This window comes from Oryctolagus cuniculus, chromosome 16 (genome assembly GCF_051225735.1).
Source record: "Oryctolagus cuniculus isolate XC-2025 breed Fujian yellow rabbit chromosome 16, ASM5122573v1, whole genome shotgun sequence".
NCBI classification, from domain to species: domain Eukaryota; kingdom Metazoa; phylum Chordata; class Mammalia; order Lagomorpha; family Leporidae; genus Oryctolagus; species Oryctolagus cuniculus.
In genome coordinates, this window is record NC_142882.1 from 20,553,815 (window position 1) to 20,567,467 (window position 13,653).

Here is a 13,653-nt window from a genome sequence, read left to right on the forward strand (position 1 = left end):
GCGCGAGCGAGCTACTGTCAATATTTTGGTTTCTTCCTAATTTTTTTCTATTTCCTGTATGCATAAATACATGTATATTTTAATCAAACTAAAATTAATGCATGTATGGTCTGTGTGCCCGATTTTATCACTGACTGTTCACTTGGGAGTGTCTCCCCACGTTCCCTTAAGTCTTTATAAGCCGTGGACACAGGCACAGCTTCTGTCCCTTCACCCTTATTGATGGACTTCTGAAGTTCATTCGCAGTGGTGGACACCTCGGTGACTTCCTCCCAGCACCCAGGTCAAGGTCTGGGAGACCGTGGCACCCACAAGGCCCTCTGCAGCCCCTCTGCGTCCAGAACCTTCCTGTTAGAGCAGCTCGCCCCGCCCCCTTCTCCCCCGCCCCTCCGCTGTTGCTGGGCACTTAGGTTGCTTCCAGTCTTCTGCTCCTACAAACAGCGCCGCCCCCGATGGCTTCCTAGAGGTGGATTTCTAGAAGCTGGGGGAACACTGGGTCCAGGGCTCCGACCGCATGGGCCGCGCGCGACCTCGCCATCGTCTCCGCCCTGGCTGGCATCGTGGCACAGCGTTCCGAACTGGAGCAGTGATCCGAGACCCTGCCGGTGCACCTGCTGAGCAGCAGGCCCCTGGCACCCACGTGGGAGACCCGGATGGGAACTCCTGGCTCTTGGCTGGCCCGGCTGTGGCCGTGTTGGCGGCCCTCTAGGGAGGAGACCAGCGGGGATGGCAGACCCACCATTGCAACGGACGAGGGGAATCTTCAAACAGCGCGCGGAAAAACACACGGCGTGGATTTCCGAGGCTTTCTGTACCAGCGCAAGCTTCCCTTCCCATTGCATTTCTCCACGAGCTGTTGGAAGACCCCTGGGCTAACGGGGGGCCCATCCCAGTCCCAGTGTATGGCCTCAAACCTCGTGCTCTGGACAGCAGGCTTCGCGCGTGGTGACGTTGGATTTCTCCTGCCTGTCTGCGAAGCCCTCCCCAGAAGCCACAGCCGTTTCTGGGCCGCGCCAAGCCAATTAAAAGTGGCTCCACTTTCAAAGTAAACAGGACTTTACGCAAAGCCAAACAGAACCCTGAAACCCATCTCTGGCTGCTGCTGAGATCACAGATCCGGTTGAATGAGTTCAAACGTGAGAGAGGATTTTTTCTTTAATTCCCAGTGGACTTAAATACAGAGCAAAAAAAAAAAAAAAAAGTGTGGGTCAAAGCAGGGTGGTTGATTGCATGCCGTTTGTTTTTCCCATCCCTCGCTGGAGCCCTCGCCTCCCTTAGGAAGGGCGGTCGAAGCCAAGCCAAGCAGCCAGCACCTTCTGCCAGTGCCTTCCTGCCGTTGCTCCCTGCCACCACATGGTGTCGCTGTCGAAGGCCAGTCCTGTGCAGCTGGGGAGCCGCGGCCAGGTTCCTGATTGGTCCCCAGCGGATGTGGCAGGTGGTTCAGGGAACAAGACCCCCTCCCCTCATTGGCAGGCACGGCCGAGGATGCTCTCCTGGGCTCAGAGCCACATCCTGTCTCCCCCCTCCTCTTTTGGGGGGGCACTTCCCCAGGAGGTGAAAGGGATCTCTCTGACCATCACTGCAGGAGGATTTATCTTCGGGGGTGGGGCACCTTGCATGACTGACAGGAGCCAGGTGGACCCCGGAATCTACCCTGGACAGGGGGAGAAGCTGCTGGCGTTTGCCAGGACGCCAGGTGAACTGCCTGGCCGATGTCACTGTGGGCACCCTTTTCTGTCACGTGTGGAATAAAACTCTGTAGGTCTGTGTTTACGTGTACCCGCATTTATTTACAGCACTTTCATATCAATGATTGCACACACTCCAGAACTGTGAACACCCATGGTATGCCACACTGTACCTATGGAACTGTTTTATGCATTGACGTGCCTGGGTGCGGGCATGCAGGGCCATGCATTCGATAAGTACTCCTGTGGCCACTGGAGATAGCTTGAACCACTACCTTTGTGGTCATCAGTCATCTACATTTTTCCTTAGTTTTTTTTTTTTTAAAGCAGGTAAGTTGAGTAGTCTCCAGAATTTTTTTTTTTTTTTTGATTATTTAGGATTTATTTGAAAGGCAAAGAGAGAGACAGAGACATCTTCCATCTGCTGGGTCACTCCCCAAATGGCTGCAAAGGCTGGAGCTAAGCCGATCTGAAAGCAGGAGCTTCCTCGGGGTCCCCCAGGTGGGTGCAGGGGCCCAAGCACTTGGCCCATCCCCTGATGCTTTCCCAGGCGCATCAGCAGGGAGCTGGATCAAAGGTGGAGCAGCCGGGACTCAAACACATTCGATGCCGGCGCTGCAGGCGGTGGCTTTAGCTGCTCAGTCACAGCGCCAACCCCCCCAGATCTTTCTTAAAATAACGAGACCCATGCAAAAACCAATCACTTATTTCTATGTAATCCTTGATATTTTTTTCCAAAAAAAAAAAAAAATGGACATTTGAGTTAGCAATTAAGAGGGAGCAAGATGGGAATATGCCTGGGGAAGGATTTTAATTTTTTTAAACATATTTAGCTTTCTGAGATAAAGAGTATATCCAGACAGGCCAGGTCCCAGCTTGGACGGTGTACACGAAGCACCCCCTATTGCGGAGGTGCAGTGAGCTACATGGCCAGTATCGGCCGTGTGTCTTCTCCAAGCACGACCTAGAACTTTTCACTTGTGGAGACGCGAGCAGCCACAGCCACGTGCAGCAACAGCCGGTTTTTTTTTTTTTTTTTTTTTTTTTTGCAAATAAAAGTGCTTCCCAGAAGCATGACAAATGCAAGACTTAGCAGGTGTCGGGCAGAGGTCGCACATGTGGTTCGCATCAGCCGCCTCCCTCCTGTTTTAGATCTGGGGGATCTTCCGGTAACAACGACCCCCCCCCCCAAAAAAAAGTGGTTTCTCCGGAGGCCAGGGCTGATAAGCCGCTCAGCTCGCCTCGCTCCGCCCGGCGTCCCCGGCAGAGCTCCCGGGCCGCGGGGGGAGGGGAGCCCGAGGCCTGACCCCCGCGGCTCCGGGGCTGACCTCCAGGCAAGGGGACGCGCGGCCCCGCGCCTGCCACCTGGAGATGCTGCCCGCGGCGCACCAGCAGGTGCGCGACCCCCGGGGGCCTCTGGCTCAGTCCAGCCGGGGCATCGGCCCCGCTTTCGCCGTCCGGAGCCGTGACAGAGCCCCCGACCCCCGTCCCAGCCCCCCACCCACCGCCCACCCATGAGCAGCATGGACCCCCTGGTCCCCTCGCCCCCGGAGAAGCCCTAGTGGAACGGCCGGCGCGGACTCGGAGACCTGGCAGCTCCTGTCGCCCGCGGCCCTGGCCCCCTCGGTCACTGCTCCCCGAGGACCGGGCTGGGCGGGGGAGTCCGCCGGCCTTGCCGCCTCCACAGCCAGGAGACCGCCGCTGAAGAGCCCAGGGGTGCACGGACCCGGCGCCGCGGGCTGGCGTTTCCGCAGGGAGGCCCCGCCCCGGCCCCGCCCACTAGGAGGTGGCCGTTGCCCCGCCCAACTGCCTCCCAACGGCTCCTTTGGCCGGACTGCCCAGCCGGGGGGGCAGGTGCGCCTGCGCGCGCCTGCGCGGACGGACGGGGCGTGGTGCGCCCTCGGCCCCGCCCAGGCCCCCTCGTCTCCGCCCGCCCCCATCTCCCAACCTCCTCAGCGTGGCGCCGACGCTGCGTGCGGCGCGGGTTACCCAGAGTGCTCCGCGCGGGGGCAGCTCACTGGAGTTTGGTTCTCGAGGCGGCGGCGGCAGCGGCGGCGGCGGCGGCGGCGGCGGCGGCTCCGTCGGCTCCTCCTCCTCCTTCGGTGGCGGCGGCGGCCCGGGCCCGAGCCCCGGCTCCGGCTCCCCTCACCGCCGCCCCGCGCGCCCCTCCTCCCCCCGGCGCCGCGGGGAACATGCGGCTCCGCTCCCGGAGGCCGGCGAGTGAGTGACCCCCGTCCCCCGCCTCAGCCCGCCCGCCCGCTGGCCCGGCCGCTCCCCCCCCGCCTCGCCCAGGCAATGACAGCGGCTCCGGCGTCTCCGCAGCAGATCAGGGACCGGCTGCTGCAGGCCATCGACCCCCAGAGCAACGTAAGTAGCCGCCGCGCGAGCCGGGACGGAGGCCGCGTGGGCCCGGGACCCTCCCCCTCCCCGGTACCCCTGGCTGCCGGGGCTCCGGGGGACCCTCCTGGCGCCCACCTCCTCCCGAGGGCCGCTGCCATCCCGGCCTCTCGCCCCCCGGGCCCGGGCCGGGGGCAGGTCGGGCAGCCGGGCGGCGTTCGGTACGTGAGGCCGAGGCTTCCGTGCGGCCTGGGCGGAGGAGCAGGCGGAGGCTGTGGCCGGAGCCTCTCCTCCCTGCGGGCTGCAGCCCTGCGACCCTCTCGGCCGTGGACGGAGCTCACCTGCTTCGCCCTGCCCCCGGGACCGAGACCCTCGGGAAGCCCTCCCGGCAGGGGGGGAGGGGAGCGGGGCAAGCCGTGGAGCAACTGGTGTCCCGGGTCTGACTCCGGGGAGCCGTGCGTCCTGGGTGATCGGGGAGGTCGGCCTCCTGTCCCCTCCCGGCTGGAAGCGCCTCCCTGGCTTGCGAGGGGAGCCCCGGCCCGCTGTGCCCCCTCGCTGGCTGCTCGCGGCGCCTGGGACCGGACCCTGCCTTGGGCCGAGCCCCGCTCGGGGTCGCGGCGGCGGGATCCTGTCTGGGCCCCGTGTCCGTGGCGACCCCCGATGGAGCCGGAGCCGGGCTCTTTCTGGCGGTGGGCCGGGCCGTCCTCTGCCTCCGCCCACCCTTTCCTGGGGGTCTCAGCCTTGGTGGTTTGTGGCCAGGGCCGCGGCTGCTCTCTGCGGCCTGTGTGTGTCTGGCGTGCAGGGCAGGGCTCGCCGCCGACCTGTGTGTCTGGTGTGCAGGGTGCGCTGGCAGCCTAGGGCTCCCTTCTCCCCCGTGACAGGAGCGGGGCCGGAGGAAGATGCGGCGGCGTCCAGGTGCGCAGTGGGACCAGGAAGTGGCCGTGGAGAGCACTTTGGAACGGGCTGGGGCTAGAGGAAAAGTCGTCCTGGTGGCTCCGGCCGGCGTGGGAGCGCTGGCTTCCCCGTTACCGAGCGCTGCCGAGTCCGTCCTTAGCAGGGCGCGCCGCTGTGGGGTCTGGGGAGTAATCCCAGCGACGCGTGTGGTTTCGGTAGGGACGGAGCGGTGCTGATCTCGACAGGGCCGGGGTTGCCCTGTCATAAGTACTTCTCTTGTCCCTGGGCTTGAGGTGGACTCGATGGCGATTGTCACAAATGTCGCATACCGTTGTGCCATGCCTTCGGGGGTGGAGCAGGCACACGCTGTGGAAAACCTTCTAGAACGTCCTCTCTGCGGGGACTGGCCGGCGCAGCTCCAGGACCCGGCACAAGAGGGTAAAGCCAGGGATGTGGGCGTCTGCGCTGGCGTTGGAGTGTATTCCACTCCGTGGGAGTGCCATGCGCCCGCGAGGGCGCTGCGATGCTCGCGCCAGTGCTGTGGGCTCAGGGCGTGCGCTGTTGGCTCGCTGGGGCTGTGACCTGGGGCTCCCCTGGGAGGACTGGGGCAGGAGGAGGGCAGGGAGGTGTGCGTGCCGACCTGGAGGGATTCCCGTGACAGGTGCGTGGCGGGTGGAGCCCTCCTAACACGCCAAGGGCCTGGGATGCAGCTGGGAGGTGGTCTGTGATGGCGAGCGCCGCGGATCACACCTCGCCGGGGTGGCCGCCAGTGAGCGCAGTGCCTCGCCGAGGGCTGGGCGTGGGCCCAGGTAAGAAGAGGGCAGCTCCGGCTCAGGCGCTGCTGCCCCCTGCACACGCGCGCGCGCACACACACACACACACACACCCTATCCTCTGCCTGCCCCGTCGTGAACTCCACTACTGGATCGTTGGTTGACACATATATTTAAGGTGCTCATGGGAAAAAAAAAAAAAACGGGGACAGTGTTGGAGAGCCAAGACTAAAATTAAACCTCTTCTGAGAGAAGCGACAGAGAGTTGTGTCCTGGAATGCCTACCTTTGTGGGCACGCGACTGGTGAGCAGACAGCTGCCCCGCTAGCCACGAGTACCTGGAGAGCTGGGGACGCGGCCACGTAGCGCTGAGTGCCATCTCCCGGAGACGCAGGCCCTGTCGCTGCTCCCCAAGGACTTGGGCCGGCCCATGTGCGCTCCTCAGCAGGCAACTGGCTGTGGGTCGGCGCCGAGACAGCGTGGCCTCGCCTCCCTGGGGCTGTTCCGATTCTTGTCACCCCCTCTCAGAGCGTACTTCCTAGGTGCCGGGGCTGCTGACCAAGCCCTAGGACCCCGTCAGACCTGTGGTCTGGGGGCCGTATCGGAGCCTCCTTCTCTCACAAAGCACCCTGTGGTCTCTGCACGCCCCGAAGTTGGGTAGTGGGGTACCCTGAGGCCGACCTTCGTGTCCTGAGGGGCTTGTGGGTAGCTGAGAACATGCTCTGTGGAAGTGTGAGGACTCTGGGTGCCAGCACTCCTGGTGGGCGCCGATTCCTGTCTCCGCTGCTCCACTTCCGATCCGGCTCCCTGCCAATGGCCTGGGAGAGCAGCCGAAGCTGGCCCAAGTGTCCAGGCTCCTACCGTCCGCATGGGAGGCTGGGATGGAGCTCCTGGCTTTGGTCTGGCCCAGCCCTGGCCTTTGTGGCCATCTGGGGAGTGACCCAGCAGAGGGAAGGTCTGTCTATCTCTTTCTGTAACTCTTTCAAGTAAAATCAATATTAAAATTTTAATATTAAATAATTTTTAAAATTATGGTTATCAAACTTGGCTTTTAGAGAAACAGTCTGACAGGGACGCTGGAGGGCAGATAATATCTCGATGAAAATCAAAATCACACGACAGAGCAGGGCTTGTTTTTTGTTTTTAATAAATTTTTGTTTGAAAGGGAAAATGACAGGAAGAGAGAAGGAGAGACAGAGAGAGAGCAAGAGAGAGATCTTCATCCACCGGATCACTCCCCAAATGCCCGCAGCAGCCGGGGCTGGGCCATGCCAAAGCCAGGAGCCCGGAGCTGCATCCGGGTCTCCCCCGTGGGTGTCAAGCTCAAGCACTTGGGCCATCTTCTGCTGCCTCCCAAGTGCACTAGCAGAGAGCTGATCAGAAGGGGAGCAGCTGGCCTCGAACCAGCACTCTGATGCGGGGTGCCAGCCTCGTAAGCAGTACCGCCAGCTGTTGTGCCACAGCACTGGCCCACGCGGGGCTGGTTATGTGCAGGTCAGGGGGGAGTGGACGCAGGAGGCCCTGGGGAGAAGGGAGGTGAGAGCTGGCTGTGGACATCCATGTCGATGCCTCCCAGCGGTCAGGCTCTGGAGAAGGAGACCGCCTCCGGAGCTCCGTCTTCCCCCCAATTCACAGACTTCGGGGTCCCCGCGGAGATGAGCAGGGGGCTGTGCAGAGAACCCGGGAAGTCTCGTTTTCCCACCTGGGAACGCGAAGGCTGTGCTACTGCATTTCTTCCCTGACCTGCGGGTTCCTCGGCGGGATCGGGAGCTGGTGTGCATGACCCCACGCGCCTTCTAGATCCGCTCCGGGTTCTGGAAGGGACTTACAGAGGCTATCGTGGATTGTGGCAGGAAGCCGAACATCCGTGCAATCCCATCGCCTGAAGTTTCTCAAGTAGCCGAATTCTAAATTCTAATTTGGAAGCTTCGTTTGTGTGCTGCCCTAACACCATTCTGCTTTTACCCAGCAACCCTGTGGTGGGAGGTGGGGGTGAAGCCAGCCCCGCTCTGCAGGTGCAGAAGCCGCCGGCGAGGCAGTGGTAGGCGCTCCTGGAGAGGACGAGAGGGTTACTCAGAGGTCCTGCGGGACCGTGCCCCTGGCTCTCAACACAGCCACGTGCTCCTGAAAGACAGCTTCAGCAGGGGCACGAGGGGCAGTGATTTAAGCTGGTAAGAAAAGACTTGGGGAGCCTCTTGTCCAGGCAGAGTCCCCAGTACTGGATCTAACAGGTGACGAGGTGAGATGGCGTGCCCTGTCAACATCTCAGGAGCTCTGTCGTGGGCAGAGTCTTCGACTGGGCCACAGGGTGGCAGCTGCCAGCCCATAGGGAACTTTCTGTGTCTTTGTTTTCTCTCTCTCTCTCTCTTTTTTTTTTTTTTTTTGCTTCAAGATGCCAGCACTTTGGTTATTAACTTAAAGCACTGCTCTCGCCGAGAGGAGTCGTGTAAATTGGGAGATGGAAGGTTTGACCCTGTCGCCAGTGTGGTGGAGGACAGGATAGCTAAGCTGTGGCACTGCCTGCCCCCGCCAGCGGCCCGGGTCCACAGACCGTGCTCCCTTTGCTGTCTGTGCTGTGGCATTGATGGCTGCGGGAGTCAGGGAGGGAGGCCGCGGCAGTCCTTGTTCGTCACCCTGCCCCCTCCTCCCGGGGTCTGCTGTGCTGGGTGCAGGTGGGGTGGCGCCGTGGTCGCCTCCATTCCTGAGCTCGCGACACAGCCGCATGGGGTAGGACAGGCCTCTCACCATGCCAGGCTCAGGGTTAGGGGGACAGGTGGCTGCGCTTGCCTGTGCCTCCATTCTGAGTGTGGCGCGAGCGACCGCAGGAGCTGCAGGGTGGCCGCAGCCGGCCTCCAGGTGACTGCAGCCCCCGTGGCCAGATCTCCCGCCCACTCCCCATGTCCTTCGGGAAGCTGGGTGCTGTGTCTGTCGGGGGAGCTTGTGCATTTTATTCCTGGGGCCGGGCTGTCCTGAGGCTGCCCGGCTCTTGGGGGCCCAGGAGCCAGCCGTCCGAGTGGGGGACAGTCTGAGGTTCCGCACGTGGCGGTGGAGGTGGTGTGTGTTCAGTGTGGCCTTGCCAGCGCCATGCCTGGGGCGCCCTGCTCTCAGGGCATCGGGGCACAGGTCCCCAGCACAGACGACCTCCCGGGGTGTGTGCGCTGTGTTCACGCGTGCCCGCAGAGTGGGTGGGGCCAGGGGAGGTGCGTCTCCATCACCAGCTGCTCGTAGGCAGAGGGCAATGCTGAGAGGCACGGGTGAGCGCCTGTGATGCTGGATGTGGAGGGTGCAGACTGAAGATGCCCAGCCCTGGGCCCCTTGTAGGGAGGGGCAGACGCCTCGTGTGCCCTAGACCGCCTGGCTGGGCGGGGGTAGGCTGGGGTGGGGTGGATGGCCTGCCGGATCTGCGGTCAGGGTGAGCTGACAGGCTGCAGCTCCCAGGTCCCAGTGGGCCGGCTGTCCCCGTGTCTCTCTAAAGACAGTTCAGGATGCTTACAAGAGCGCGGCTCCGTGGTCTGCATGTGCAGAATGAGGTTTTGCAGTCAGGGGTGGGCAGTCCTTGGCGTGTCCCTGCAAGAGGACAGCGAGCTGGAGGGAGCAGTGGCAGATCACTGAGCAGTTCACCCTCTCGGCCATGGGACACCGTGTGCAGATGCCGGGCTCTGTGCGGGGTCCCGGGGTGGTGGCACGGGAGGCGCCGTCGCGGCCTCTCGGTTAGGGAGGATGTGTGTGGCTTTCAAGGGCCAGCCTCGGGAGGAAGGTGGAGTTCCTGGGGGGGAGCTCTGGATACCTGTGAGGCGCAGGACAGCCCAGGGCCCCTGGGGCAGGGCTGGTGGCCCAGGAACAGGCCCCGCTTGGTGAGATTCTGTTTGGGAGGTCTGCACTCGCTCCGGGGACACCCCCCAGGACTGCCAGGTGGGCGGGACTAACAGCCTCTGACTGCGTTCCTGAACTCACCCATTGGAGGAACGGGAGTCTTGAAACCCCAGGGAGCACATCATTCAGCTGTCCCTGCCTTCTGGACTGGGCGTGGTGTCCTGTGTGCCCTCGGGTCTCTGCGTGGGGCAGCCGAGGCTGCGGGGTGAGCAGCGGCCTCCTCAGGAACACCTGCTCTGTGGCCCGGGTGAGGACACCGCTAACGTGTTTGGACTGCTCCCAGAGGTCGGTGGGCGAGCCCGAGTCCCATGCTGGGCGGCCCTGAAGCCTGTGGGTGGGCCTGATGACCACCGACTCCCTCTTCCCGCAGAGGCAGTGCCCTGCTTGAAAGCAAAGTCACACTGCGTCCTGAAGTCGAGCCTTGGGAACACGAGGTGGTTTTGAATGCTAGGGTTTGCGTTGCTGTGTCCTGCCTGGTCCCTGCAGCCTTTCCCCTTCGCGGCTCTCCGGCCTCACAGCCCCCGGTGTTTCTGACTGGGAAGCCCGTTTCTTATGGGAGCTCTCAGGGACCTGCACGTGCCCACAGGTGTGCTGAGGAGCTGTTGAGAAAACTCAAGGAGACAGGCTGCTCCTGATGCAGTCATTCTTCAGAATGAAGTTTGAGTTTCTCGTCAGTGCGTGCGTGTGACACCGAGGAGTTGGCGTTTGGCCTCTGGTTGGGCACCCCCATCATCCCAGGTGGTGTCCCTCAGAAACTGTTGAGCATTTCTTTCCTTGCTTCTTTCTTTGCCCCCCCCCCTTCTTTCTTTCTTAAAAGATGTATTTATTTGTTTGAGAGGCAGTTACAGGAGAGACAGAGAGGTCTTCCACCTGCTGGTTCACTCTCCAAATGGCCACAACAGCCAGAGCTGGGCCAATCTGAAGCCAGGAGTCAGGAGCTTCCTCCGGGTCTCCCACGTGGGTGCAGGGACCCCAGGACTTGGGCCATCCTCCACTGCTTTCCAAGGCCATGAGCAGGGAGCTGGATTGGAAGTGGAGCAGCCAGGATTCGAACTGGCGCCCATATGGGATGCTGGTGCCGCAGGTGGAGGCTTAACATGCTACACCCCAGCACTGGCTCCCCTGTTTGACTTTCAAGGCCTTTATTCCTGTGGCATTTTCCACGAGACTGAGGCTCCTGGCTAGTTGCTCCCTGGGTATCTGGAACGCCACAGCCTGTGGGTGCCCCAGTGCGAGGTGATCTTGCTGCGAGAGGGCTGGGGCGGAACTGGCTGTCAGCCCTCACCGAGGCACTGGCAGTGTCTAGCACTTCCTGTGTATCCAAAACACGCCTCTCCTGGACAGCCCGCCGGGGAGGCAGGTCCTAGTGAGGAAACTGAGGCTTGGCAGCCACTCGGCCGGAGGCTGCAAGGGAACGGGCTGAGACTGGAACTCGCCCACCTGCTGGAGGGTGCAGGCCTGGGTCCGGATCCCACACCCACCTGCTTCTTGGGGACAGCAAGTGCTTGGGGCCAGGCCAGGAGTAGTTCAGGTTTCAGAGGGTATTTTTTTTTTTTTTATTTTAGAATGTTTGCATAGATTTTACCAGTTGAGCATCCCTAACCCCAAAATCTGCAATCCAAAACTTTTTGAGCACAGAGGGGACACTTGGAAAGGTTTGGATTTCAGGTTTTTGTGTTAGGGAAACTTGGAAGTCTCTGCACTTTCTCTAGAAGTGGCTGAGGAGGAGGTGTTTGTTCCTTAGCTGGCAAGTTTTTTAAAGATTTATTTATTTATTTGAAAGAGTTACAGACAGAGGGAGGGAGAGACAGAGAGGTCTTCCATTTGCTGGTTCACTCTCCAGATGGCCGCAACGGCCAGGGCTGAGCCAGGCCGAAGCCTGGAGCCAGGAGCTTCATCTGAGATTCCCCTGTGGGTGCAGGGGCCTGAACACTTGAGCCATCTTCCACTGCTTTCCCAGGCCATGAGCAGGGAGCTGGATCGGAAGTGGAACAGCCAGGACTCAAACCGGCGCCCACATGGGATGCTGGTGCCCAGACGATGGCTGACCCGCTGCAGCACAATGGCGGCTCTGAGCTGCTGTTTTGTACCGTGACAAAGGCGGTGCTTGATCTTAGACCCCCGCCTGACCCAGGTACCTGGGGACAATACTCAAACGCCAGATCCTTCAGCCCTTGGTCAAGTGACAAAAATAAGACATTTCTTGAACTTCCATTTGCTGTGGCCAACAAAATGGAGTGCTGTTGTCTTCAGGGCACCCCCGTGGTGGGTCAGCCTCATGGCTGCTGTGGGGGCCCTGGTCACTCAGCTGTGTGCCCGGGAAGTTTTGTTCCCGGGGGCTGTCTGTGACTGGTCCTGACTCTGGTGAGGGCTCCGTGTCGCCAGGTTTCTGGGCAGGTTGAGCCATGCCGAGAGCCCAGTGGGCAGTGCTGCGGCTCTCCTCCCAGCCCTGGCGGCCCCACTGCCCTGTGAGTGTCCTGGGCGTGGGCAGCGCATGCGCACTCTTCTCCATCGCCTTCCCACACCTCTGACCACGCGAGGCTCTCTGAGCAGCCTTTGCACACAGTGGCGGCTGGGTTCTTCTCGCCCCTCTCTCTGGCTTGTTTTGGCTCCTCCCCACCCATCAGCAGGTCCCTGGCCCAGCTAAGGTTGGGGTGGCCACATCCTCTTTCCCCAAGGTGACCTGGCCGTCACCATGGTAGCCAGCAGCCCTCCTGGAAGCTGGTGTGGTAGACACTTGTCCAGCTTAATTCACCCCCTCCCTGCATGTCGCCGGGGCCCGCGTGTGGCTGTTTCGGATGAGAGCTATTGGGTTCACGGCCTTCCTGCAGCCGGCTGCAACAGCACCTGGCTTCACTTCCTCTCCCTGCTCCTGACCTGTCCAGTGCCGTGCTGGGGTGGGAGCGTGCGTGTAGAGGGGCTGCTTGCCACCGAGCAGCCTGACGCGTGGCTGCCGTCAGCCCTGTGTTCTCTCTCGGCTCTGCCGTTGGTTGTGTTGCGCACACTGTGGGCGCTGGTGTGGCGCTCGTCGCCTGTCGTCCTGACTCCTTCCAGAGGCGAGTGTCTCCTGGTGCCGTCTCTGGACTTCCCCTGGGTTAGCAGTCTGGGTTGCATGGTTCACCCCACGTGTGGGCAAGGTCTGAGTTCTATACAAGCAGGCCCAGAATAGAAGGGGCTGCCCCGGGGGACAGCACAGTCCCGCTCCTGGGAGAAGGAGCCCTGGGGGTGCCTGCTCAGTCCCAGGCTGGGGGGAAGTGGGCGCTCGCGCTGGGCCCGGGAGCTGCATCCAGAAGGCAAAATGGGAGTCCCGGAAGTGGCCGGTCCAGAGCAGACGGCGGGTACTTTGGGGGTGTGAGGTCACAGCGTGGCGTTGGGGTTCCTCCTGGGGCTGAGCTGCAGACTCCGGATTTGCCTGTAGTCACCCTTGGGTGCCTCCCTGCCTGTCACGCTGTCTCAGAGCAGCTGCTGGCGGGCTTGCAGCTCCACTCGTCCTGGGCTGAGGAGAGGGTCGCACCCGCCCATCCAGGTAGCCCAAAGCCAGAGGGGTGACCCAGGCAGGAGCCACAGCCTCTCTGGGCTGAGAGCGCCTGGAAGGCTCTGATTGTCCCGCCCATTTCCTCTGTCAGCCCCGCCCCCTCACTAACATGGGGAACCGGAAGCAGGTACCTGCACTTCCGGGCCTGGTTTCTTCCTCTTAGGGTAACTGAGGGGTGAGGTCAGATGCTCTTTCTTTCTGTGTCTCCATTTTCCCCTCCTTGCACACCTGAAAGTGACGTCTGCTCCCCCTTTGGCTGGCGGCGTGACAGTGACAGCCGCGGGCCACGTGTTAGCAGCGAGGCTCGTCTCAGGAGGTCCGTGGACGGGCCTGCCGCTCAGCGTCCTGTGGGCTGTGGGAGCTTCTCAGGCATCGACGCTGGAGCGCTGCGGGGGGCGGGAGCCTCACCTCCGTGCGTGTGCGTGTGTGTGTGTGTGTGTGTGTGTATGCCTGTTTCCCTCTGATCGCTGAGCGCAGCGTGGTGTGTGGGATCGGAGTTGGAGGGAAGCTGCTGTGCTTTCTGTCCTTGGCAGCGTGTGTGTGACGGCGAGGC

General features: G+C 61.8%; 1 protein-coding gene across 1 annotated transcript in view; it reads left to right on the top strand.

Annotated features, from left to right (window-relative positions):
* Positions 1 to 3,679: 3,679 nt before the first annotated feature.
* The window catches only part of MED26 (mediator complex subunit 26), a 47,404-nt gene continuing 37,430 nt past the window's right edge, over positions 3,680 to 13,653 (top strand). Inside the window, exon 1 of the mRNA XM_002722094.6 lies at positions 3,680 to 4,055. Coding sequence (XP_002722140.2) covers positions 3,984 to 4,055 — 72 coding nt within the window. The 5' untranslated portion in view covers positions 3,680 to 3,983. The remainder of the gene's footprint in view (positions 4,056 to 13,653) is intronic.